Genomic DNA, 26708 nt, shown 5'->3' on the forward strand with positions numbered 1-26708 from the left:
CGACTACGGCCCTGGCGCTCCCTCACACTGGCATGGTCATCTAATTATGGTTAGAAAGTGCCAGATGTGATATTTAAAGAAGTTTTCTAATCTCAAAACAAATTTCAGCAGTCACTTTATGCAACAGCAGACAACCAAATTGTGAACTCGGTCACTATTCCCCTGCATTTTATTGAATAGATCAGTGTATGGTATTAGCTGACTACTATACTATGGTTAGAAAAAAGCTCTTTTACGCCACTAGGAATCATCAAAACTTCTATAGTAAAACCAAGAAAAATTCATTCCTAAACAATGAATCCATAAAGTTTCTCCATTCTAGTTTTTTCTGTCACTAGTGATGGAAGAAGAAGAATTCACACTACCAAGATCTCCATTGCACTAGATCTAAGCTCCATTCATGGTGCACATTTCCCAGTACAGCTGGACAGACAGAACATACAGGTAATGTTTAGAAATCTGTTGCGGACTATATCTCTAGCTTGCAGGCTGGTGCACAAATCATGTATTATCACACTGTGTATAGAAGCCAAGTGGATTGTATAAGGGTTATTTCCTGTGTTCCATCTGTCCTCCTGCTAATTAGAACCTGCTGCCTATCGGCTGACAGTGCTTGGCACCAATTACTACAGCGTTAATAAAAACCTTTCACGCTTTATTAGTGAAGAATTCTTCGTTCACATTAACTCCTATGAACTGTTTATCTCTACACCAGGAAAAAACTACCATATCAACAATAACATTCACAAAACATTTATGCCGGTAAATCACAACACCGCTCATTTACAGACAAACAGGAAGCGTATGACATGTACATACGGTAAGTGCTGTTTAACATTGCTTCAATCTAAAGGCTTCAAGATTGGTTTGTGTAAACCAAGTTTTTTTTTTTTTCTTCAAAGCATTTAAAAACTATAGACACACCAGAAAATGAACAAACATGATTTTTACATATGGTAGTGGTTAACTTACAGCAAGGCTGTTATCAATAACTTTTAAGAAAAAGTTGTGGAGTATGTACATTTTTCACCAGTTTTCCAGTCTATTGCATTTATTTTTAATTTCTAGTTGTCTCCAACATAGTTGGTGGAGGCTTAGTCATTATGACCTTCTACACCAGTACTGAACAGTGTATCTGTAAATCCAGCTCTGGGGTGAGGTTAAAGCACTTATTAGGATGTAGCAGCTGGTTTTACTCTGCTCCTTCCTCCTCCCCTTTCCATACACTTTGATAGGCAGATGTAATTTATTCCCTCAGTGAGTTTGTCTTGACCAATATGATTGAGCTGTTTTTTTTTGCTTTTTTTTTTTACAGTGAATGAAGTGGCTCATAAATAAGAAATAAGCATATTTCTCTAATCAGATACAATATAAAACAATTGCGAAGTGTGTTGAAATGATAGTGATCGTGTAAAAGGAATCTGTCATCAGGCTTTTTCTACCACATCTGAGAACAGCAAGATGTAGGGACAGAGAACTAGATTCCAGTGATACATCACTTAGCTTACTGGGTGCAATGGTTATGATAAAAATCACTGTTTTCTCTGGTGCAGAGATGTAGCAGCAGTCTGAATCCACCCACAGCACTGATCGGCAGAAAGCTGTTAGTCAGTTGTGTTCTTGCTGCTCTCAGATGCTGCTGACAGATTCCCTTAACATATTAAGTTGCAATCATTATTATTTCATTAATTTATAAACCCCTCTCTTTACTGCAGTTCACCACAGTTTTTTGCTTTGAGAAGTGTATAATACTAGTTGGCCCGTGCGAAATGTTCGCACATTGGTTGTTGGGGGCGCAGGCAATTTCAGGAAAATCAAGCTGGTCAAATGTAAATGTATTTAATGAGATGATGCACACAGAGAGGTATGTGTGTGACTGACATATATATATATATATATATATATATATATATATATATATATATATATATATGTTTTCATGAATATTTGAGCCCATTAATCCATTATATGTCCATTTTGCAAGCCGGCGACAAAATCTCGGATGCTTACATGTGAGGAAATCGCATACTCGCACTGCACATGGATGACATACGGATGACTGTTCAGGGAACATCTCTGCGATTCTCGTCCGTGTAAAACGGACTGATTTTTTTGTACGTTGTGTGTGACTTCAGCCTAAAGGAGATCCCCCAACATTAAACATAATGGTGTTTTACTTACTGGTCAGAAGGGGTCTGATTGTCAGGACCTTGCAAATGTACAGGGGCAGCAGCATTTTGTTCCCCTCCACAGCAGCACTGCCATCTATCTGCAGTGTAGGGACGTGCAGCACAGCCCTATGTATGTGAACGGAGCAGCTCCCTGTACAGCAGTGCCACTTTGACAGTAAAAATGATGAAGGAGAATTGACCCCATAACTGAGCATATTTACACCATTGTACAATAATTGGGAATATCCCTTTTAAAAAAAAGTAATATCTGCAGATTATTTTACCTTTTTTTTCCCTACGGTTGGATTTTTTTTTTTCAATTTTTGCAACGTTGTTTCCACCAATCTCTCCCATCGGGAAACAATGTACAGTCTGAGCTATGTCAACGCTGCATTTTTTACTTGGAACCAGAGGTGACTCCAGGTCACCAATAAGCTGCAACCTTAGAAGGAAGATAGACTTTTCAATGACTGTCCAATAATAAGGAAAATCTGATGGTTCAGAACCTGTCCAGTCCCTTTTAGGCTGCATTCATTTATATTCAATATCAAAGAAAAAAGATAGCAGCACAGCCTAAACGTCCAGAGATTAACGGTGTATAATCACAAAGCAATGGATTGTCCGAAATTGAGGAAGAGGTGCTCGCGTGATGTAAAGCATAAATCATACGAACAGAAGAAGAGCAAACACGGCAACACTCACCAATCCTGTTAGTTCACGTGTCCTTTATTGATACACACGAAAAAGCATCTTCACGGCTCGGGGGAGTGAACAAAGCAAGGAGTGCGACGGGCGAGACGACGGCCGTTTCGTGCTACACAGAGCACTTCTACGGCTCCAACCCGTAGGACCCGTAGAAGCGCTCTGAGTAGCGCAAAAGGCCGTCGTCTCGCCTGTCGCCCTCCTTTCTTTGTTCACTCCCCCCGAGCAGTGAAGATGCTTTTTCGTGTGTATCAATAAAGGACATTTGAACTAACAGGATTGGTGAGTGTTGCCGCGTTTGCTCTTCTTCTGTTCGCATTCATTTATATCTTCAGTTTTCAAGCTGATGTCTTCAACAAGTAAAGTTTTACTGTTATTCCACTTCCACATATGTAGCAAATATTTTATATGTACCTGCCTGAAATCGGCTGGACAAGGAGTTCAGCAAGCTGGAAAGCCCCCAAGGCAAATGTTAGGATTTGTTTCAGCTTTGTGGTATTGTGCTTTGGGGTAGTGTGGTGCCACCCGCAGGTCATTTTTCCTTTCTGCAGTTTTATGAAAATTAATGTTTAAAATGTATTTTGTGGTTTGTTTGGCTATTTTCTTGGTGAAGTTTACCTTTCAAATGGTGTATCATTTGTGTGTGTGGGTGCAGGATGAACGGAGATACAAAGGAATCACTGAAAAAGAGTGTTTTGAAATTTTATAGAAGGATAGCCCCAGTATGCTCTCTGTCTGCACCATTTTATAGAAAGATACTGGCTACTTGCATGATCTCTACGTCCTTTTGCTGTAGACTCTGCAATGGGTTCTCTTCTCTCTCGATATAAAGATTCCTGTCTGTATGTGACATATCTATTCTCTAATCTAATGACTTCGCTAGGTGGGGTTTTGAAAATCTCAACAATGTCCCCTCTAAGTCTTTGCAGATAGTGAGCGAGGCTCTTTATATGGGAATCTTGGCACTGTGCCCTCCAACCAGGCAATATGGGACCTGATTTAATAAATGCTATAGATGAGCTCATTATTACATAGAACACATAGAACAAATGCAATCAGCAGGGGGCAGAACAACGGCAAGTAACTCCTTCTACTCAGACAGGATTCATCTAGGGACAAGGAGGTGAAATATGCTGGGCTCTGTAACTATAGGGTCACTGCCTCTGCCAGAGTATCGTGGGACACTGTGGATGCTGACATATCTGGGGACACTGTTTGCTTTATTTGGGCGCACTGTAACTGTCACTATATTTGGGGTCACCAGCTAAAACCCTATGATGCAGTATTAGGAGGTCTGGTAATGGACAGATCGTGTAGTGTCTGCCCCGATCAGCCAGCAGACAGATGCAGTGCGCCTATCAGATCAATTTCAAAAGCAGCAGCATAAGAATCTCTTCATAATTTTTGCACAGTAGTAAAATTGTAAGTCGTTTCTTAAGATTGCCATTTAGGAAGCAAATAAGCATTAAGAAAATAAACAGGGCAAACTGGAATACAAAGCTTTTACATTATTTCCATATTAGATACCAATTCTATACCAATAGACAGCTATAGGTAGCTATTTGACTGATCTATTTTTTAAATAGAAACAGACTTTTAAAATACTAAATGACAAAAGTACGCTCTGCTATCTATTGTGTGTGCCCCACAAAGGCAGAGTACTGAAGAATTTAGTTAGTGCGTAGAACTGTGCTGCCTGAACGCCGGGCAGCATGAAGAAGAGCCTGGCTGTGCAATTTCAGCCAGTTTTGAGAAAAAATAATTCCACTCCCGTTATTGACAGGTCTCTCCATATGTAATCAACTGTAGTGAGGCAGGGAGGATCTGGTGGGGGTTTGTTATGACCCCAATGGCGAGGGTCTCAGAGATATCAGCAAGTCTGCAGAGTACAAAAATCCAGCTCATAGGGCAGTGGTAACTGGGTTGACCATATATCTACTCCTAACGCCAACACTAGAAGTAGCCGGGGAACATGCCTACGTTGGTCGCTAGATGTCTCGCGCCAGCCGGAGGACTAACTACCCCTAGAAGAGGAAAACAAAGACCTCTCTTGCCTCCAGAGAATAGACCCCAAAAGTTGGATACAAGCCCCCCACAAATAATAACGGTGAGGTAAGAGGAAATTACAAACACAGAGATGAACTAGGTTTAGCAAAGAGAGGCCCACTTACTAATAGCAGAATGTAGTAAGATAACTTATATGGTCAACAAAAACCCTAACAAAACTCCACACTGGAGATTCAAGAACCCCCGAACCGTCTAACGGCCCGGGGGGAGAACTCCAGCCTCCCTAGAGCTTCCAGCAAGAATAGGATACAGATTATGTACAAGCTGGACAAAAATGCAAACAAAAACAATAGCAAAAAGCAAGAAAGCAGACTTAGCTTAATCAAGCAGGAACCAGGATCAGTAGACAAGAGCACTACAGATTAGCTCTGATATCAACGTTGCCAGGCATTGAACTGAAGGTCCAGGGAGCTTATATAGCAACACCCCTGACCTAACGACCCAGGTGAGCATACAAGGAATGAATGACATACCCAGAGTAAAAACACTAGTAGCCACTAGAGGGAGCCAAAAGGTAAATTCACAACAGTACCCCCCCCTTAGTGAGGGGTCACCAAACCCTCACCAAGACCACCAGGGCGATCAGGATGAGCGGCGTGAAAGGCGCGAACTAAATCGGCCGCATGCACATCAGAGGCGACCACCCAGGAATTATCCTCCTGACCATAGCCCTTCCACTTGACCAGGTACTGAAGCCTCCGCCTGGAGAGACGAGAATCTAAGATCTTCTCCACCACGTACTCCAACTCGCCCTCAACCAACACCGGAGCAGGAGGCTCAGCAGAAGGAACCACAGGCACAACGTACCGCCGCAACAAGGACCTATGAAATACGTTGTGAATGGCAAACGACACCGGAAGATCCAGGCGAAAGGATACAGGATTAAGGATCTCCAATATCTTGTAAGGACCAATGAATCGAGGCTTAAATTTGGGAGAGGAGACCTTCATAGGAACAAATCGAGAAGACAGCCATACCAAATCCCCAACACGAAGTCGGGGACCCACACCGCGGCGGCGATTGGCAAAACGCTGAGCCTTCTCCTGTGACAACTTCAAGTTGTCCACCACATGATTCCAGATCCGCTGCAACCTATCCACCACAGAATCCACTCCAGGACAGTCAGAAGGCTCCACATGTCCCGAGGAAAAACGAGGATGGAAACCGGAGTTGCAGAAAAATGGCGAAACCAAGGTGGCAGAACTAGCCCGATTATTAAGGGCAAATTCAGCCAACGGCAAGAAGGTCACCCAATCATCCTGATCAGAAGAGACAAAACACCTCAAATACGCCTCCAGAGTCTGATTAGTTCGTTCCGTTTGTCCGTTAGTCTGTGGATGAAAAGCGGACGAAAACGACAAATCAATGCCCATCCTACCACAAAAGGATCGCCAGAACCTGGAAACAAACTGGGATCCTCTGTCCGACACAATATTCTCAGGAATGCCGTGCAAACGAACCACGTTCTGGAAGAACACAGGAACCAGATCAGCAGAGGAAGGCAGCTTAGGCAAAGGAACCAGATGGACCATCTTGGAGAAACGATCACATATCACCCAGATGACAGACATGCCTTTAGACACCGGGAGATCCAAAATGAAATCCATAGAGATGTGTGTCCAAGGTCTCTTCGGGACAGGCAAGGGCAAGAGCAACCCGCTGGCACGAGAACAGCAAGGCTTAGCTCGAGCACAAGTACCGCAGGACTGCACAAATGACCGCACATCCCTTGACAAGGAAGGCCACCAAAAGGACCTGGCCACCAGATCTCTGGTGCCAAAAATTCCCGGGTGCCCTGCCAACACTGAGGAATGAACCTCGGAAATGACTCTGCTGGTCCATTTAGCAGGCACAAACAATCTGTCAGGTGGACAAGAGTCAGGCCTACCAGCCTGAAATCTCTGCAACACATGTCGCAGATCTGGAGAAATCGCTGACAAGATAACTCCTTCCTTAAGAATACCCTCAGGTTCAGCGACTCCAGGAGCATCAGGCACAAAGCTCCTAGACAGAGCATCGGCCTTCACATTCTTAGAACCTGGTAAATACGAGACCACAAAGTCAAAACGGGAGAAAAACAATGACCAGCGGGCCTGTCTAGGATTCAGGCGTTTAGCAGACTCGAGATACATCAAATTTTTGTGATCAGTCAAAACCACCACCCGATGCTTAGCACCCTCGAGCCAATGACGCCACTCCTCAAATGCCCACTTCATGGCCAATAACTCCCGATTGCCCACATCATAATTTCGCTCTGCCGGCGAAAACTTCCTAGAGAAAAAGGCACAAGGTCTCATAGTAGAGCAACCAAGGCCTCTCTGCGACAAAACGGCCCCTGCCCCAATCTCCGAAGCATCCACCTCAACCTGAAAGGGAAGTGAGACGTCAGGCTGGCACAAAACAGGCGCCGAAGTAAACCGGCGTTTCAACTCCTGGAAAGCCTCCACGGCAGCAGGAGCCCAGTTAGCTACATCAGAGCCTTTCTTGGTCATATCCGTCAGCGGTTTAACAACGCTAGAGAAATTTGCGATAAAACGACGGTAGAAGTTAGCAAAACCCAAGAACTTCTGAAGACTCTTAACTGACGAGGGTTGAGTCCAATCATGAATAGCTCGGACCTTGACTGGATCCATCTCCACAGCAGAAGGGGAAAAAATGAACCCCAAAAAGGGAACCTTCTGTACACCAAAGAGACACTTTGAGCCTTTTACAAACAAAGAATTTTCACGCAAAATCTCAAAAACCATCCTGACCTGCTCCACATGCGAGTCCCAATCATCAGAAAAAAACAGAATATCATCCAGATAAACAATCAAAAATCTATCCAGATACTTCCGGAAAATGTCATGCATGAAGGACTGAAAAACTGAAGGTGCATTAGAGAGCCCAAATGGCATCACCAAGTACTCAAAATGACCTTCGGGCGTATTGAATGCGGTTTTCCATTCATCGCCCTGCCTAATGCGCACAAGGTTGTACGCACCACGAAGGTCTATCTTGGTGAACCACTTGGCACCTTTAATCCGGGCAAACAAATCTGACAACAACGGCAAAGGATACTGAAATTTGACAGTGATCTTATTTAAAAGCCGATAGTCAATACAAGGCCTCAAAGATCTGTCCTTTTTGGCCACAAAAAAGAATCCCGCACCAAGAGGGGAAGAAGAAGGACGGATATGCCCCTTCTCAAGAGACTCCTTGATATATGAACGCATAGCGGTATGTTCAGGTACCGACAGATTAAACAGTCTCCCCTTAGGAAACTTACTGCCAGGGATCAAATCTATTGCACAGTCACATTCCCTATGAGGAGGCAGTGCACTGGACTTAGACTCGCTGAAGACATCCTGATAATCAGACAAATACGCCGGAACTTCCGAAGGCGTAGAAGAAGCAATAGACAAGGGCAGGGAATCTCCATGAATTCCATGGCAGCCCCAACTTGACACTGACATAGCCTTCCAGTCCAAGACTGGATTATGGGTCTGTAACCATGGCAAACCCAAAACAAACAAATCATGCATTTTATGCAGAACAAGAAAACGTATTACCTCCCGATGTTCGGGAGTCATGCACATGGTAACCTGTGTCCAAAACTGCGGTTTATTTTTTGCCAATGGCGTAGAATCAATACCCCTAAGAGGGATAGGATTTTCCAATGGCTCAAGAACAAATCCACAGCGCTTGGCAAATGACAGATCCATAAGGCTCAGGGCCGCACCTGAGTCCACAAACGCCATGACAGGATACGATGACAGTGAGCAAATCAAAGTTACAGATAGAATAAATTTAGGTTGCAAATTACCAATGGCGACCGGACTAACAACCTTAGTAAGACGTTTAGAGCATGCTGAGATAACATGTGTAGAATCACCACAGTAGTAACACAAGCCATTCTGGCGTCTATGAATTTTCCACTCATTTCTAGTCAGGATTCTATCACATTGCATTAATTCAGGTGCCTGTTCAGACAACACCATGAGGGAATTTGCGGTTTTGCGCTCCCGCAACCGCCGGTCGATTTGAATAGCCAGGGCCATAGAATCATTCAGACCTGTGGGAATGGGAAAACCCACCATCACATTCTTAATGGCTTCAGAAAGACCATTTCTAAAATTTGCAGCCAATGCACACTCGTTCCACTGGGTCAGCACGGACCATTTCCGAAATTTTTGGCAATACACTTCAGCCTCGTCCTGGCCCTGAGACATAGCCAGTAAGGCTTTTTCTGCCTGAATCTCAAGATTGGGTTCCTCATAAAGCAAACCGAGCGCCAGAAAAAACGCATCAATATTTGCCAATGCCGGATCTCCTGGCGCCAGCGAGAAAGCCCAATCCTGAGGGTCGCCCCGTAAAAAAGAAATAACAATTCTCACTTGCTGAGCGGAGTCTCCAGAGGAACAGGGTCTCAGGGACAAAAACAATTTACAATTATTCCTGAAATTTCTAAACTTAAATCGGTCTCCGGAAAACAGTTCAGGAATCGGTATCTTAGGTTCTGACATAGGATTTCTGGTAACATAATCTTGTATGCCCTGCACACGAGCAGCAAGCTGGTCCACACTTGTAATCAAGGTCTGGACATTCATGTCTGCAGCAATCACAAGCCACTCAGAGGTAAAGGGGAAAAGAAAAAAAAAATGAGAGAGAGAAAAAAAAACTCAGTACTTTCTTTCTTATAATCCCGCTTCTGCAATGCATTTAACATTTAATACTGGCCTGGCAAACTGTTATGACCCCAATGGCGAGGGTCTCAGAGATATCAGCAAGTCTGCGGAGTACAAAAATCCAGCTCATAGGGCAGTGGTAACTGGGTTGACCATATATCTACTCCTAACGCCAACACTAGAAGTAGCCGGGGAACATGCCTACGTTGGTCGCTAGATGTCTCGCGCCAGCCGGAGGACTAACTACCCCTAGAAGAGGAAAACAAAGACCTCTCTTGCCTCCAGAGAATAGACCCCAAAAGTTGGATACAAGCCCCCCACAAATAATAACGGTGAGGTAAGAGGAAATTACAAACACAGAGATGAACTAGGTTTAGCAAAGAGAGGCCCACTTACTAATAGCAGAATGTAGTAAGATAACTTATATGGTCAACAAAAACCCTAACAAAACTCCACACTGGAGATTCAAGAACCCCCAAACCGTCTAACGGCCCGGGGGGAGAACTCCAGCCTCCCTAGAGCTTCCAGCAAGAATAGGATACAGATTATGTACAAGCTGGACAAAAATGCAAACAAAAACAATAGCAAAAAGCAAGAAAGCAGACTTAGCTTAATCAAGCAGGAACCAGGATCAGTAGACAAGAGCACTACAGATTAGCTCTGATATCAACGTTGCCAGGCATTGAACTGAAGGTCCAGGGAGCTTATATAGCAACACCCCTGACCTAACGACCCAGGTGAGCATACAAGGAATGAATGACATACCCAGAGTAAAAACACTAGTAGCCACTAGAGGGAGCCAAAAGGTAAATTCACAACAGGGGTTACATCATTCTTGTTAAGTCTCTCCTTATCATCCTTGGCTAACTTCGCTGAATCGATGCAGCATTTCAAAGAAACCAGAGTACAACATGCCTGGCTACAACCTACAGCAGGGCTCTGATTCCTGCTGTCCCTGATCCAGGCAGCATGACCTAATGACAAGTTCCCTTTTACATCTTATATGTAAGGAGCAAAAATAGGCTAAATATCAATAGATAGCAAGATCTCTTTTAAAACCAGCAATTTTATCAACTTCAAGTAAAAGTCCAGTCTAGTATGAAAATAATGCTACTCATTTAGGCAGATAGCCTGGAATCAGCAAGCACTGTAGGAGCTACCTGTGTTTCAAAGCAGCACTTCAAACGGGGGAACAACTCTGTAAGAATAGGACAGAAAAAAACCCTCTAAGTTTCTATGAGAAACTGGAGGCATATGGTATCTCCTAGAAGTCTATAGGGTCTATATTACAATTATGTACACCTCAGAAGTTACTCATAACTTTAGTTTGGTAGCGCACATGAAATGTCCAGGTCATACTAAGCATTGGGGAGATCCATGATGGTGGCCAGGATTATCAATTGAAAACACAATATAATATCAAGGTTTTAAAGAGAACCTTTAATACCGATTCTTTAATGCTGATTACTCAGCTTTCATATAGCAATCTGTTTTGTGGTTTTAGGGAAATCCATAGTATGCTAATGAGTTACAAGTGTAGTGGGTGGGCCCTGTACCTACAACTCTCATTCCTCTCCCCATATACCCTGCCCGTGCCTGCCTCCTGCCTGTGACTGGTAGGATAGGTAGAAAGGAAAGAGAGCTGTGGGTGCAGGGCCCGCCCACTTAACTTGTAACTCATTAGCATACAATTTCAACTATGGCTTTTTTCTAAAACCACAAAATGGATTTCTAAAGCAAAGATAAGGATTTACTTGGCATTAGTGATGAGCGAATGTGCTCGTTACTCAAGTTTTCCGAGCATGCTCGGGTGTTCTCCTAGTATCTTGGGCGTGCTCGTAGATTATGTTTGTGCCCCTGCAGCTGCATTATTTGCAGCTGCTAGACAGCCTGAATACATGTGGGAATTCCCTAACAAACAGGCAATCCCTGCATGTGTTCAGGTTGTCTAGCAGCCACAAATCATGCAGCTGCAGGGACACAAACATAAGCTACGAGCACGCCCAAGATACTCGGAGAACACCCGAGCATGCTCGGAAAACTCGAGTTATGAGCACACTCGCTCATCACTACTTAACATCAAAGCATATCTAGATACATGCTATTAGTTTTGGGTATGAAATACTATATGATAGGTTCTCTTTAAGCTAAAGGGTAACTGTGTTTTCAAGTAAGCAGTCCTGAGTATGTATATGAGGAATAACATAATTTCTGGCCATTATGTGACTTATAGTCTGCACCCTCACCGATTTTTCCCTCTGCCTGCTCTATCTGTAATTTGCAATCCACTGACAGCTTGGGGGAGGAGATGGCTGCAGTGATTTCTCCCATAAACAGCAGAGCATAAAAAGGTGAGTTTATGATTTTCATTCACTTTTTAGCTCACAGAGAATGGCTGAGGCAATATAGATGATATTATACAGCAGAGCTGAGCTGTGGTGATGTGAAGCAAGCTCTGATCTGAGGTAAGACACTAGTTATAGAGATCTACACAATCTCTCTTTTCCTTTGTCTGTCTGTTCCCTTCCCTGATCCTCAGTCCTGCTCCTCACTCCTCCTCTCTCGATGGAGGAAAATGGGCTTTTTGGTGTCGCTTCGGTTCCACGGCGCCATCTTGTGAACGCAGCTTCTGACTGGCCAGAAGTCAGAAACTACATCACAAGCTCTCAATGCAAGTCAATGAGAGCCAGGAAGCCTCATATAGAGCTGACCTCCGGCTCCCTCCATGAAACACTGGAGAAGTTGGCAGGTCACAAACTGCAGGAGACCAAAAAGAGTAGCGGTGATGACAGATGAAGACTCCAGAGGGTGAGTATAGGATGGGGCAGGGGACTTAGATTTAAAACACCGCTCCAGCATTGAAATAAAAAAAACCCGGAGTGGTGCTTTAATTATGACTAGATAGTGGAGAGTACTTAGTAGAAATATTTTTTAGTACTTTAATATGAAAAAGTAGAAAAATGTCATATGTAAAGAACTTACCCATGCGCTCACACATCTACCGCAGGTTGTGATTTTGAAATCTCCATAGAGATCTTTAATGGCACCAGTTGTAAAGAATCCTTCTACCATCAGCAAAATGCCATAGACAAAGAAGGCAGCTGCTATTCCATAGATGACATACTTGAAGATATCAATCCTAAGGAGAAAAAAGATAAAAGTTTTAAAAACTATTTGAAATATTAATGTATAAAAAATGCATGTATCTTACTGGCAAATACAATTAAAGCAATTAAAGCACTACTCCAGCATTTTTTTTTTATTTCGACGCTGGAGTGGGGCCTCTAATCTAAGTTCCATTCCCCTAGTATTATACTTACCAGTCGCCATCTTCAACTCTTCCCAGCGCCACTACGGTTCCACTCTGCAGTCTTGTGACTGCAACTTCTGGCTGACCAGGAGTCAGAGGTAACGGTCACAACAAGCTCTCAATGCAAATCTGAGAGCCTCATTCTGGTTTTCATAGATTTGGATTGAGCTGTGACTTCCCAGTCACTCTACAAAACACTGCAGTGAACCGACAAGTCAAAAACTGCTGGACATCAACCAGAGCGACGCCAAGAACAGATGGAGACTGGTGAGTATAATACTGGGGCAGGGAACTTACATTAATGGCACCACTCCAGTGGTAAAATTGAAAAATCAAACAAACTCAGGAGTGGTGCTTTAAACTGATCAGTATATACAGAAGCTAATTACTTATCATAATACATGGGGCACAATAAGCTAATAATACAAAAAAAAAATAACGTTAATATTAACCCCTTTCTGCCAGCTGATGGAATAGTACGTCAGCTGGCAGATCCCCTGCTTTTGAGGTGGGCTCCGGCAATGAGCCCACCTCAAAGCCGCAACATGTCAGCTGTTTTGTACAGCTGACATGTGCGCGCAATGAGCGCGAGTGGAATCGCGATCCGCCCGTGCCCATTAACTAGTTAAATGCCGCTGTCAAACGCTGACAGCGGCATTTAACTAGATCTCCCGGCCGCGCGGTCAGAAGTGCTCGCATCGCTGACCCCGTCACATGATGGGGGTCATCGGTGCATTGCCATAACAACCAGAGGTCTCCTTGAGACCTCTATGGTTGTTGATGGCCAATTGCTTTGAGCGCCACCCTGTGGTCGGCGTTCAAAGCAACCCTGCATTTCTGCTATGTAGAGGTGATCTGTGCTTCACCTCTATGTAGCAGAGGTGATCGTGTAGTGCATGCTTCTAGCCTCCTATGGAGGCTATTGAAGCATGCCAAAATTAAAAAAAAAAGTGTTTAAAAATATAAAAAAATAGATAAAAGTTCAAATCACCCCACTTTCGCCCCAATCAAAATAAAACAATAAAAAAAAATCAAACCTACATATATTTGGTATCGCCGCATTCAGAATCGCCCAATCTATCAACAAAAATAAAGGATTAACCTGATTGCTAAATAGCGTAGCGATAAAAAAATCTAAATGCCAAAATTACGTTTTTTTGGTCGCTGCAACATTGCATTAAAATGCAATAATGGGCGATCAAAAGAACGTATCTGCACCAAGATGGTATCATTAAAAATGCCAGCCTGGCACGCAAAAAATAAGCCCTCACCCGACCCCAGATCACGAAAATTGGAGATGCTACGGACATCGGAAAATGGCGCAATTTTTTTTTTTTTTTAGCAAACTTTTGAATTTTTTTACCACATAGATAAAAGAGAACCTAGACATATTTGGTGTCCATGAACTCGTAATGACCTGGAGAATCATAATGGCAGGTCAGTTTTAGCATTTGATGAACCTAGCAAAAAAGCCAAACAAAAAACAAGTGTGAGATTGCACTTTTTTTGCAATTTCATCGCACTTGGAATTTTTTTCCCGTTTTCTGTTACACGGCATGGTAAAACCAATGGTATTGTTCAAAAGTACATCTCATCCCACAAAAAATAAGCCCTCACATGGCCATATTGATGGAAAAATAAAAAAGTTATGGCTCTGGGAAGGAGGGGAGCAAAAAATGAAAACGAAAACGAAAAAACGAAAAAAGCTCCGGGGGTGAAGGGGTTAAGAGTTCAAGGCCACTTATAAAATACCTGCAAAGTATCATACTTCAGCTTTACAGTCTCTTTTCAGCATTGCATCAATTTTATGTCTACACATCAGAGATGCGTGAATCAATTAGTAGGACCTTGGTCCAACAGCCACATTAGTGGTCAATGGTCACAGGATGGAAGCTCTGTGAATCACCTCCGACCTGTAAGAATCCCTTGCGCCTATTCTGATTTTTAGGTCTTTGTTGTGTCACCATGCATGAGAAGAGGCATAACTGATTCTGACAGGTAGGACGCAGTTCCATCTACTTTCTCATCTTTTCTTGATGCTAAAGTTTTGCCAGTGGCCCCAAAGACCTTTGCTACATACAGGGCTGTATTTGCCACTAGGCACTTGAGGGCACGTGCCTGGGGCGGGAGCATGCTGGGGGGGCGGCACCCGAGCAAGGTGTGTGGGTTTTTTTTGTTTTATTTTAGTGCGGGTTCTTAGTCTGGGGTCGGCCCGCCCACTAACCCGGGGTCGGCCCGCCCACTAACCCACCTCAGTCAGTCTTCAGAGCGGAGATGTTGCAGGGACGAGTCATGTGAACTGCCTGTGTCACGTGGTTCCTAGTTATCCTCAACACCTAGCAGGAGCTTCTCCGGTTCACTGCAGATGCAGCCAGGCTCCCTGCTCTAGTGATGGGCAGTCTGGCTCTTTTTGGTGATCCGGCTCTCATGGCTCCACTCACCAAATAGAGCCGGCTCTTTCGGCTCACAAAACGGCTCTTTTTGGATCCTAAATGGATCCCTATTGAATATATGTTCAGGCGTCCGAAACTCTGCCCACCTACCGCAGAAACTCCGCCCACTTCTTAGAGCCAATTAATTTGAAGAGTGGGCGGGGTTTTGCTCAGGTGGGCGGAGCTACACATGCCGAAGCCCGGGATTTTACGCCCAGTGAGAGCCATTCAGGAATTTTAATGTCTCTCACTGGCGTGCCGGCTCCCATCGTTCACAGCAGGGAGCCGGCTCTTTGTGTCAGCTCGTTCGCGAACGACACATCACTACCCTGCTCTGCCGAGTGACCTCCAGCAGGTCAGTGCTGTGTGTCCGGTGTGACTCCTCAGTCTGCTGCAGCTGGTGTGGGGGAAGGAGGGCGGACTGCACTTGTTTTACTTATGCGATGAGAATGGGAGGCAGACTTTGTGCTGGGAGTTTTAGAAGCTACAGGAGGGATATGCAGCCCCCAGTCTCTAGGGCAGGGGTTACTTACTAGCTTATAGCTGTGCAGCTTGAGTGGAACTACAGGTCCCAGCACACACTGCAGAGCCACAGCTTAGTGGATGGTGCAAATCAGCTCCGTGCATTAGAAATCTAGTGAGAAGCCTATGGTCTTACTAAATGTAACACAGAATTACTGCACAATGTGACTGATCTCCAGGTGTCAAGACTTGTGCAAAATTGTTACTAGGAGACCGGACAGCGGCGGCATCAGTATGGATGTAGCGGAGCAGAGGCGGCATCAGTATGGATGTAGCAGAGCAGAGGCGGCATCAGTATGGATGTAGCAGAGCTGAGGCGGCATCAGTATGGATGTAGCAGAGCTGAGGTGGCATCAGTATGGATGTAGCAGAGCTGAGGCGGCATCAGTATGGATGTAGCGGAGCAGAGGCGGCATCAGTATGGATGTAGCAGAGCAGAGGCGGCATCAGTATGGATGTAGCAGAGCTGAGGCGGCATCAGTATGGATGTAGCAGAGCTGAGGTGGCATCAGTATGGATGTAGCAGAGCTGAGGCGGCATCAGTATGGATGTAGCAGAGCTGAGGTGGCATCAGTATGGATGTAGCAGAGCAGAGGCGGCATCAGTATGGAAGTAGCAGAGCAGAGGCAGCATCAGTATGGATGTAGCAGAGCTGAGGTGGCATCAGTATGGATGTAGCTGAGCTGAGGTGGCATCAGTATGGATGTAGCAGAGCTGAGGAGGCATCAGTATGGATGTAGCAGAGCAGAGGCGGCATCAGTATGGATGTAGCAGAGCAGAGGCGGCATCAGTATGGATGTAGCGGAGCAGAGGCGGCATCAGTATGGATGTAGCAGAGCTGAGGTGGCATCAGTATGGATGTAGCAGAGCAGAGGCGGCATCAGTATGGATGTAGCAGAGCAGAGGCGGCATCAGTATGGATGTAGCGGAGCAGAGGCGGCATCAGTATGGATGTAGCGGAGCAGAGGCGGCATCAGTATGGATGTAGCGGAGCTGAGGCGGCATCAGTATGGATGTAGCGGAGCAGAGGCGGCATCAGTATGGATGTAGCAGAGCAGAGGCGGCATCAGTATGGATGTAGCGGAGCAGAGGCGGCATCAGTATGGATGTAGCAGAGCTGAGGCGGCATCAGTATGGATGTAGCGGAGCTGAGGCGGCATCAGTATGGATGTAGCAGAGCTGAGGCGGCATCAGTATGGATGTAGCAGAGCAGAGGCGGCATCAGTATGGATGTAGCGGAGCAGAGGCGGCATTAGTATGGATGTAGCAGAGCTGAGGCGGCATCAGTATGGATGTATCCGAGCTGAGGCGGCATCAGTATGGATGTAGCGGAGCAGAGGCGGCATCAGTATGGATGTAGCAGAGCTGAGGGAGTTGTGTGTTATCTGGGGGAATCTTATTGTGGTTTCTTATATACCACATTTATTGGGCATCAGACGCCTCTGCTCACATTACGTCTTGTACTAATGTCCCATCATGCTCCTCTGCTCACATTACGTCTTGTACTAATGTCCCATCATGCTCCTCTGCTCACATTACGTCTTGTACTAATGTCCCATCATGCTCCTCTGCTCACATTATGTCTTGTACTAATGTCCCATCATGCTCCTCTGCTCACATTACGTCTTGTACTAATGTCCCATCATGCTCCTCTGCTCACATTATGTCTTGTACTAATGTCCCATCATGCTCCTCTGCTCACATTACGTCTTGTACTAATGTCCCATCATGCTCCTTTGCTCACATTATGTCTTGTACTAATGTCCCATCATGCTCCTCTGCTCACATTACGTCTTGTACTAATGTCCCATCATGTTCCTCTGTGATGTTCTGACATAACCCCGGGGGCTGCTGGTCTAATACACAGCACATACAGGGCAACATGACCGTTTCAGCTCTGCTACATCTGATGGTTTACAGTTATGTGCAGCTATCCGCCTCTGATGTGTCCCATCTCCCCTCTCTAAAAGAGGACAGGGCTCAGCAGTTAGTGGAACTACAAGTCTAAGAATCTCCTTTATCAATACAATGGGACTTGTTTGATTATATTAACCCCTTCATGACTGGAGCTTTTTTTCGTTTTCCACTCCCCTTCTTCCCAAAGCGATAACTTTTTTATTTTTCCGTCAATATGGCCATGTGAGGGCTTATTTTTTGCTGGACTAGTTGTACATTTGAATGACATCATTGGTTTTACCATATTGTGTACTCGAAAACGAGGGGAAAAAAAGTCCATGTGCGGTGAAATTGCAAAAGTGCAATCCCACACTTTTTTGTTTGGCTTTTTTGCTAGGTTCACTAAATGCTAAAACTGTCCTGCCATTATGATTCTCCAGGTCATTACGAGTTCATAGACACCAAACATGTCTAGGTTCTCTTTTATCTAAGTGGTGAAAATAACTTCCAAAGTTTGCTAAAAAGAAAAAAATGCGCCATTTTCCGAGACCTGTAGGGTCTCCATTTTTCGTGATCTCGGGTCGGGTGAGGGCTTATTTTTTGCGTGCCGAGCTGGCGTTTTTAGTGATACCACTTTTGTGCAGATACGTTCTTTTTATCGCCCGTTATTGCATTTTAATGCAATGTCGCGGCGACCAGAAAAAGTAATTCTGGTGTTTTGATTTTTTTTTTTTTCTACTATGCTGTTTAGCGATCAGGTTAATTCATTTTTTTTTTTTTTTTATTGATAGATCGGGTGATTCTGAACACAGCATTACCAAATATGTGTAGGTTTGATTTTAAATTTTTAAACACTTTTTTTTAACTTTTGACATGCTTCAGTAGCCTCCATGGGAGGCTAGAAGCTGGCATAGTCTGATCGGCTCTGCTACATAGAGGTGATGCATAGATCGCCTCTATGTAGTAGAATTACAGCATTGCTATAAGCGCCGACCACACAGTGGTACTTATAGCAATCCGGCATCAACAACCACAGAGGTCTAGAGGATACCTCAGGTTGTTATGGCAATGCAGCGCTGACCCCCGATCACGTGACGGGGTCAGCGATGCAAGTATTTATGGCTGCGTGACGGAAGCTCTAGTTAAATGACCACTGTCAGCACGAAAAAAAATAAAAATATGGAGCTACATGGGCATATACATAGATTCGGCCTCATTAATTCCCTATGGGACTTGCGGACATGTGCAGCACTTGCGGTTTTGCACTTGTGGTGAGACAAAAAAACACGGCTAGCAGTGTTTTTTTCCATTGCTGCAAGTACCGCATTTCAGACTAGCATACCGCTAGGATCTTCACAAGAGATAATTTTTTTAAGCATGCTTAAAAAATCATTATCATCAGCCAATCGCTCTAAACAAGCAGATGATTTTCTGTTGATAACAACATTTTCTATTTGTAAAGAATGATCGTATTATCAATCATCCTGTGTACTAGGATATAGCCTATCAAAAGTTGTTATTTTTTGATCAGCCGTGGTGGGCTCGTGTTAGTGGGCCATGACAGGCAAAGACAGATGCACTTATCTATACTGTACGTTTTCTACCTCCTTAATCTTCAGATGAGCAAAGGACAAAAGCTCAAACTAAAGTAGGTAAAAGTTCCTAAAACTTTGCCCAGATGTTGCATACCGTTAACGCACAAAACAAACATAAATTCTGCTAATATCTTCTAAAGATCTTTATTTGAGTTTTGCATAGATAAAAATACATCTCTACATGCAACTCAGAATGTGATTTTGGCTTCTTTCTAAATTCTAAAATATGTATATGTAATTCGCGCTGGTATATCCTGTGTGTATCTTCTTTCTAAATTCTGCCTGAAACCAATTACCCGATCTGCACTTTATGTCCAGCATCATAACATGACACAATGTTTTAAAAGATCAAAATAACCATGTGTGACAGGACAGTGTAAGAAGGGGTAAACAAGGAAAGCCGCAGTCATATTAATACATTAATTTTCCAAGAAATAAGAAAAAATATAGAGAGCGAGTGAAAGCATTGAACAAATCACCAATTTTCCAAGTAAATATATTTCTGAAGGTGCTATTGACATGAAATTCTCAGTAGATGTCGGTACCACCCATCTAATCCACACAGGCAAAGAAATCAAACCATAAATGTCCATAAATTAAGTTATGTGTGATAATGAGAAATGACACAGAGAAATCATCCTGGTATATGGCAGCAGATTTTTCTCAAGAATGCCTTTGTACATTTGTTCAATCATCCTTCCTTCAATTATATGAAGTTTGGCAATTCCATACGCTAAAATAAAGCCCCACACTATGGTGTTCCCACCGCCAAACTTTACTGTTGGTATGGTGTTTTTGAGGTGATATGCAAGGCTTTTTGGTCTCCAACATGGTGTGTATTATGGCATCCAAAGAGTTTTTTTGGTCTCATCTGACCAGACTGTATTCTGCCAGTATTTCACAGCCTTGTCTCAATGTTGTTCAGCAAACTCTAAACACTCTTGAACTTGCTTTTTCTTCAGCAATGGAGCCTTGCTTGGTGAGAGTGCATATAGGCCACGGAGGTTGAGTGCATTACTTAAAGTTTTCATTGAAACAATTCTGCCTGCTGATTCCAGCTATTTCTGTAGCTCTCCACTACTAGTCCTTGGCTCTTGGACAACTCTTCTGATAACTCTTTTCACTCCTCCGTCTGAAATCTTGCGTTGAGCACATAGTCATGGCCGGTTTATGGTGAAATTATGTTTTTTCCAATTCTGGATTATGGCCCCAAAACTGATCACTGGAGCCTTCAGTAGTTTAGAAATTATTCTGTAACTGAAGCCATTAGTATGCTTTATATAGCAAAATAACCATGAATATTAATGAAATGGTTAACAGGTAGAATTCAAATTGTTAATTTGACAACAGAAGAGCAAGGAAAGCCCATAGAGTATATAACCCATAAAAATAAATTTCTTTGAACATTTAAAAAATAGCATTACACCATTAGATAAATACAGAGGCTGCTAAGCCCCATTGCCGGGATTCTCATATATACAAGCAATGATTGAATGTCCATACATGTTAATGTAAATATAAAGCATCAAACTATGAATCAAGCCCCATCAGGAAAATGCTTTAACTCAAAAAAATAATTAAGCTGTGATCCTGTGCTGTAATGTCTGTATACTCTCTTTTGCTTCTTCCTCCGCCCAGAAGATGTAGTGATCAGACCATGTTCCTGTACTGTCAGACACAGCCATTACACAGTACACACCAGAGGCACATTTATAAGATTATCTCAGCACAGGAATATTTTATTTAAACACATCCAATTGTGGAAATTATTGTTATTCCAAGATCTATAGATTAAAATCAACTTTGAAATTAACCTTGTTGGCGGAAAACCCCTTTAACCCCTTAATCCCATATGACGTACTATCCTGTCGAGGTGACCTGGGACTTAATTCCCAGTGACGGGATAGTACGTCATATGCGATTGGCCGTGCTCACGGGGGGAGCGCGGCCGATTGCGGCCGGGTGTCAGCTGACTATCGCAGCTGACATCCGGCACTATGTGCCAGGAGCGGTCACGGACCGCCCCCGGCACATTAACCCCCGACACACTGCAATCAAACATGATCGCAGTGTACCGGCGGTACAGGGAAGCATCGCGCAGGGAGGGGGCTCCCTGCGTGCTTCCCTGAGACGATCGGTACAAGGCGATGTACTCACCTTGTATCGAGCGTCTCCTCTCTGCAGTCCCCGGATCCAAAATGGCCACGGGGCTGCATCCGGGTCCTGCAGGGAGTACTTCCGGGTCCACAGCAGGCGCTGGTAAGCCTGCACGGCTGTATGTCAGATCGCTGATCTGACAAAGTGCTGTGCAAACTGTCAGATCAGCGATCTGTGATGTCCCCCCCCCCGGGACAAAGTAAAAAAGCAAAAAAAAAATTTCCACATGTGTAAAAAAAAAAAAAAAATTCCTAAATAAAGAAAAAAATATATATATTATTCCCATAAATACATTTCTTTATCTAAAAAATAAAGTAAAATAAAAGTACACATATTTAGTATCGCCGCATCTGTAACGACCCAACCTATAAAACTGTCCCACTAGTTAACCCCTTCAGTGAACACCGTAAGAAAAAAAAAAAAACTAGCCAAAAAACAACACTTTATTATTATACCGCTGAACAAAAAGTGGAATAACACGCGATCAAAAAAACGGATATAAATAACCATGGTACCGCTGAAAACGTCATCTTGTCCCGCAAAAAACAAGCTGCCATACAGCATCATAAGCAAAAAAATTAAAAAGTTATAGTCCTCAGAATAAAGCGATGCCAAAATAATTATTTTTTCTATAAAATAGCTTTTATCGTATAAAAGCGCCAAAACAAAAAAAAATGATATAAATGAGATATCGCTGTAATTGTACTGACCCAAAGAATAAAACTGCTTTATCAATTGTACCAAACGTGGAACGGTGTAAACGCCTCCCCCAAAAGAAATTCATGAATAGCTGGTTTTTGGTCATTCTGCCTCACAAAAATCGGAACAAAAAGTGATCAAAAACTGTCACGTGTCCGAAAATGTTACCAATAAAAACGTCAACTCGTCCCGCAAAAAACAAGACTTCACATGACTCTGTGGACCAAAATATGGAAAAATTATAGGTCTCAAAATGTGGAGACGCAAAAACTTTTTTGCTATAAAGAGCGTCTTTTAGTGTGTGACAGCTGCCAATCATAAAAATCCGATATAAAAAACGCTATAAAAGTAAATCAAACCCCCCATCATCACCCCCTTAGTTAGGGAAAAATAATAAAATTAAAAAAATGTATTTATTTCCATTTTCCCATTAGGGCTTGGGTTAGGGTTAGGGCTAGGGATAGGGATAGGGTTAGGGCTAGGGTTAGGGTAAGGGCAAGGGTTAGGGTTAGGGCTAGGGTTAGGGCTAGGGTTAGGGTTGGGGCTAGGGTTGGAGCTAAAGTTAGGGTTAGGGTTGGGGCTAAAGTTAGGGTTAGGGTTGGGGCTAAAGTTAGGGTTAGGGTTGGGGCTAAAGTTAGGGTTTGGATTACATTTACGGTTGGGATTAGTGTTGGGATTAGAGTTAGGGGTGTGTTAGGGTTAGGGGTGCGGTTAGGGTTACCGTTGGGATTAGGGTTAGGGGTGTGTTTGGATTAGGGTTTCAGGTAGAATTGGGGTGTTTTCACTGTTCAGGCACATCAGGGGCTCTCCAAATGCGACATGGCGTCCGATCTCAATTCCAGCCAATTCTGCGTTGAAAAAGTAAAACAGTGCTCCTTCCCTTCCGAGCTCTCCCGTGCGCCCAAATAGGGGTTTACCCCAACATATGGGGTATCAGCGTACTCGGGACAAATTGGACAACAACGTTTGGGGTCAAAGTTCTCTTGTTATCCTTGGGAAAATAAAAATTTTGGGGGCTAAAAATCATTTTTGTGGGAAAAAAAGGATTTTTTATTTTCACGGCTCTAAACTGTAGTGAAACGCTTGGGGGTTCAAAGTTCTCACAACACATCTAGATAAGTTCCTTGGGAGGTCTAGTTTCCAATATGGGGTCAATTGTGGGGGGTTTGTACTGTTTGGGTACATCAGGGGCACTGCAAATGCAACATGATGCCTGCAGACCAATCCATCTAAGTCTGCATTCCAAATGGCGCTCTTTCCCTTCCGAGCTCTGCTATGCGCCCAAACAGTGGTTCCCCCCCCCATATATGGGGTAACAGCGTACTCAGGACAAATTGGACAACAACATTTGGGGTCCAATTTATCCTGTTACCCTTGTGAAAATACAAAACTGGGGGCTAAAGAATCATTTTCCTGAAAAAAAAAAAGAATTTTTCTTTTCACGGCTCTGCGTTATAAACTGTAGTGAAACACTTGGGGGTTAAAAGTTCTCACAACACATCTAGATAAGTTCCTTGGGAGGTCTAGTTTCTAATATGGGGTCACTTGTGTGGGGTTTGTACTGTTTGGGTACATCAGGGGCTCTGCAAATGCAACGTGACGCCTGCAGACCAATCCATCTAAGTCTGCATTCCAAATGGCGCTCCTTCCCTTCCGAGCTCTGCCATACGCCCAAACAGTGGTTCCCCCCACATATGGGGTATCAGCGTACTCAGGACAAATTGGACAACAACTTTTAGGGTCCGATTTATCCTGTTACTCTTGTGAAAATACAAAACTGGGGGCTAAAAATCATTTTTGTGAAAAAAAAAAGAATTTTTATTTTCACGGCTCTGCGTTATAAACTGTAGTGAAACACTTGGGGGTTCAAAGCTCTCAAAACACATCTAGATAATTTCCTTAGGGGGTCTACTTTCCAAAATGGTGTCAATTGTAGGGGGTTTTAATGCTTAGGCACATCAGGGGCTCTCCAAAGACGACATGGTGTCCCATCTCAATTCCAGTCAATTTTGCATTGAAAATTCAAATGGCGCTCTTTGCCTTCCGAGCTCTGCCATGCGCCCAAACAGTTGTTTACCCCCACATATGGGGTATCAGCGTATTAAGGACAAATTGCATAACAACTTTTGGGGTCCAATTTCTTCTCTTACCCTTGGGAAAATAAAAAAATTGGGGGTGAAAAGATCATTTTTGTGAAAAAATATGATTTTTTATTTTTACGACTCTGAATTATAAACTTCTGTGAAGCACTTGTTGGGTCAAAGTGCTCACCACACATCTAGATAAGTTCCTTAAGCGGTCTACTTTCCAAAATGGTGTCACTTGTGGGGGGTTTCAATGTTTAGGCACATCAGGGGCTCTCCAAACGCAACATGGCATCCCATCTTAATTCCAGTCAATTTTGCATTGAAAAGTAAAATGGCGCTCCTTCCCTTCCGAGCCCTGCTATGCGCCCAAACAGTGGTTTACCCCCACATATGGGGTATCGTCATACTCAGGACAAATTGCACAACAACTTTTTTGGTCTAATTTCTTCTCTTACCCTTGAGAAAATAAAAAAATGGGGGCGAAAAATCATTTTTGTGAAAAAATATGATTTTTTATTTTTACAGCTCTGCATTATAAACTTCTGTGAAGCACTTGGTGTGTCAAAGTGCTCACTACACATCTAGATAAGTTCCTTAGGGGGTCTACTTTCCAAAATGGTGTCACTTGTGGGAGGTTTCGATGTTTAGGCACATCAGGGGCTCTCCAAACGCAACATGGCGTCCTATCTCAATTCCAGTCAATTTTGCATTGAAAAGTAAAATGGCGCTCCTTTCCTTCCGAGCTCTGCCATGCACCTAAACAGTGGTTTACCCCCACATATGGGGTATCAGCGTAGTCAGGACAAATTGTACAACTACTTTTGGGGTCCATTTTCTCCTGTTACCCTTGGTAAAATAAAACAAATTGGAGCTGAAATAAATTTTGTGTGATAAAAAGTTAAATGTTCATTTTTATTTAAACATTCCAAAAATTCCTGTGAAACACCTGAAGGTTTAATAAACTTCTTGAATGTGGTTTTGAGCACATTGATTGGTGCAGTTTTTAGAATGGTGTCACACTTGGGTATTTTCTATCATATAGACCCCTCAAAATGACTTCATGTGGGAAATGTTACTTATTAAGTATTTTGCGTGACATATCTCTGTGATTTAAGGGCATAAAAATTCTAAGTTGGAAAATTGCGAAATTTTCAAAATGTTCGCCAAATTTCTGTTTTTTTTCACAAATAAAAGCAAGTTATATCGAATAAATTTTACCACTAACATGAAGAACAATATCTCACGAGAAAACACTGTCAGAATCGCCAAGATCCGTTGAAGCGTTCCAGAGTTATAATTTCATAAAGGGACAGTGGTCAGAATTGTAAAAATTGGCCTGGTCATTAACGTGCAAACCACCCTCGGGGCTTAAGGGGTTAATTTTATATTACAATATATTGTACTTTTACAAATGCAGCAAAACAAAAACTTTTTTTATTTCTTCATTTTGATTGGGGAATAAGGAAGTTATTTAAACTTTCTTATTTTTCTTTTTTAATCATTTTTTTTCTTTTCATTTTTACCCTATTTTCAGTTGTCTTGTGGTTCTTGTGTAATCAGTGTTATAAGTTTGCTCCAGGGCAGAACTGTGGGCAGAGTCTTATCTTCGTGCTCTAAGTCAGAGAAACTAAGAAGAGGCCGCCTGATCATAGAGAAAGACTGTTTGTTCTTCGGGGGTGGCCTGTGGGTTGGTCTTTCTTTGGTTTCACTGGCTTAGAACAGGAAGATAAGACTCTTCCTACAGTCCCGAAGCACAATCATTTCATTAGCTGCAAACTTCTAACACTGATTACACAAGAACCACATGATGGATTTCTAGTTACTTAACAAAATCCTGCTGACAGGTTCACTTTACGTCCGTACACATGTTAAACTTCATAGGAGGGCCAAGATGGCTTCGAAGGCCCTTGGCTGCCATAATAAACCATCAGTTCTCCACAATCATGTCTCAGGTAGCTGTTGAAAGCTGGTAACCACATGGTTTGGCAATCACAATCATGCCTTTTCAATAAAGTTTAACAGTGACATTTAAGTGGCTAAACTACAGCGATTGGAGTTCAGCAGGTCTAGTTACAAAGAGATGCCAGCTATTTATCACAGCCGGCATCTACCTGCTATCGTGCAGGATCACGAAGCGGTTAAAGAAGCTATAGTATCTCTCCTGATCTTTCGGTTTTAGAAAATAATTGTGTTTTCCAATAGTATAACAACTGAGTTATTTATTTAACACCTTCATATGCTGTTCCTCTATTCTTCGATTTTTTAATACATTGACAACTCTGCGGCCAGTTGGGGATGTGTTCCCGGACATTTGGACACTATGTATTCTGTGCTGACAGCAACATATTTTGCATAGATGCACCGTTTTGCCAAAGGGAATGGTTAAGCCCAGTTGTTTGTTTA

The 26708-nt window shown here is 43.2% G+C and overlaps 1 protein-coding gene across 2 annotated transcripts in view; it reads right to left on the reverse strand.

The window, feature by feature from the left end:
• Nucleotides 1–26708, reverse strand: part of GPM6A (glycoprotein M6A) — a 448503-nt gene that overhangs the window by 48213 nt on the left and 373582 nt on the right. For both annotated transcript variants that reach the window (XM_077279524.1, XM_077279523.1), the window contains exon 3: nucleotides 12590–12746. In XM_077279524.1, the coding sequence (XP_077135639.1) occupies nucleotides 12590–12746 (157 nt within the window). The remainder of the gene's footprint in view (nucleotides 1–12589; nucleotides 12747–26708) is intronic.

The sequence above is a fragment of the Ranitomeya variabilis genome, chromosome 1 (genome assembly GCF_051348905.1).
Source record: "Ranitomeya variabilis isolate aRanVar5 chromosome 1, aRanVar5.hap1, whole genome shotgun sequence".
Lineage (NCBI taxonomy): Eukaryota > Metazoa > Chordata > Amphibia > Anura > Dendrobatidae > Ranitomeya > Ranitomeya variabilis.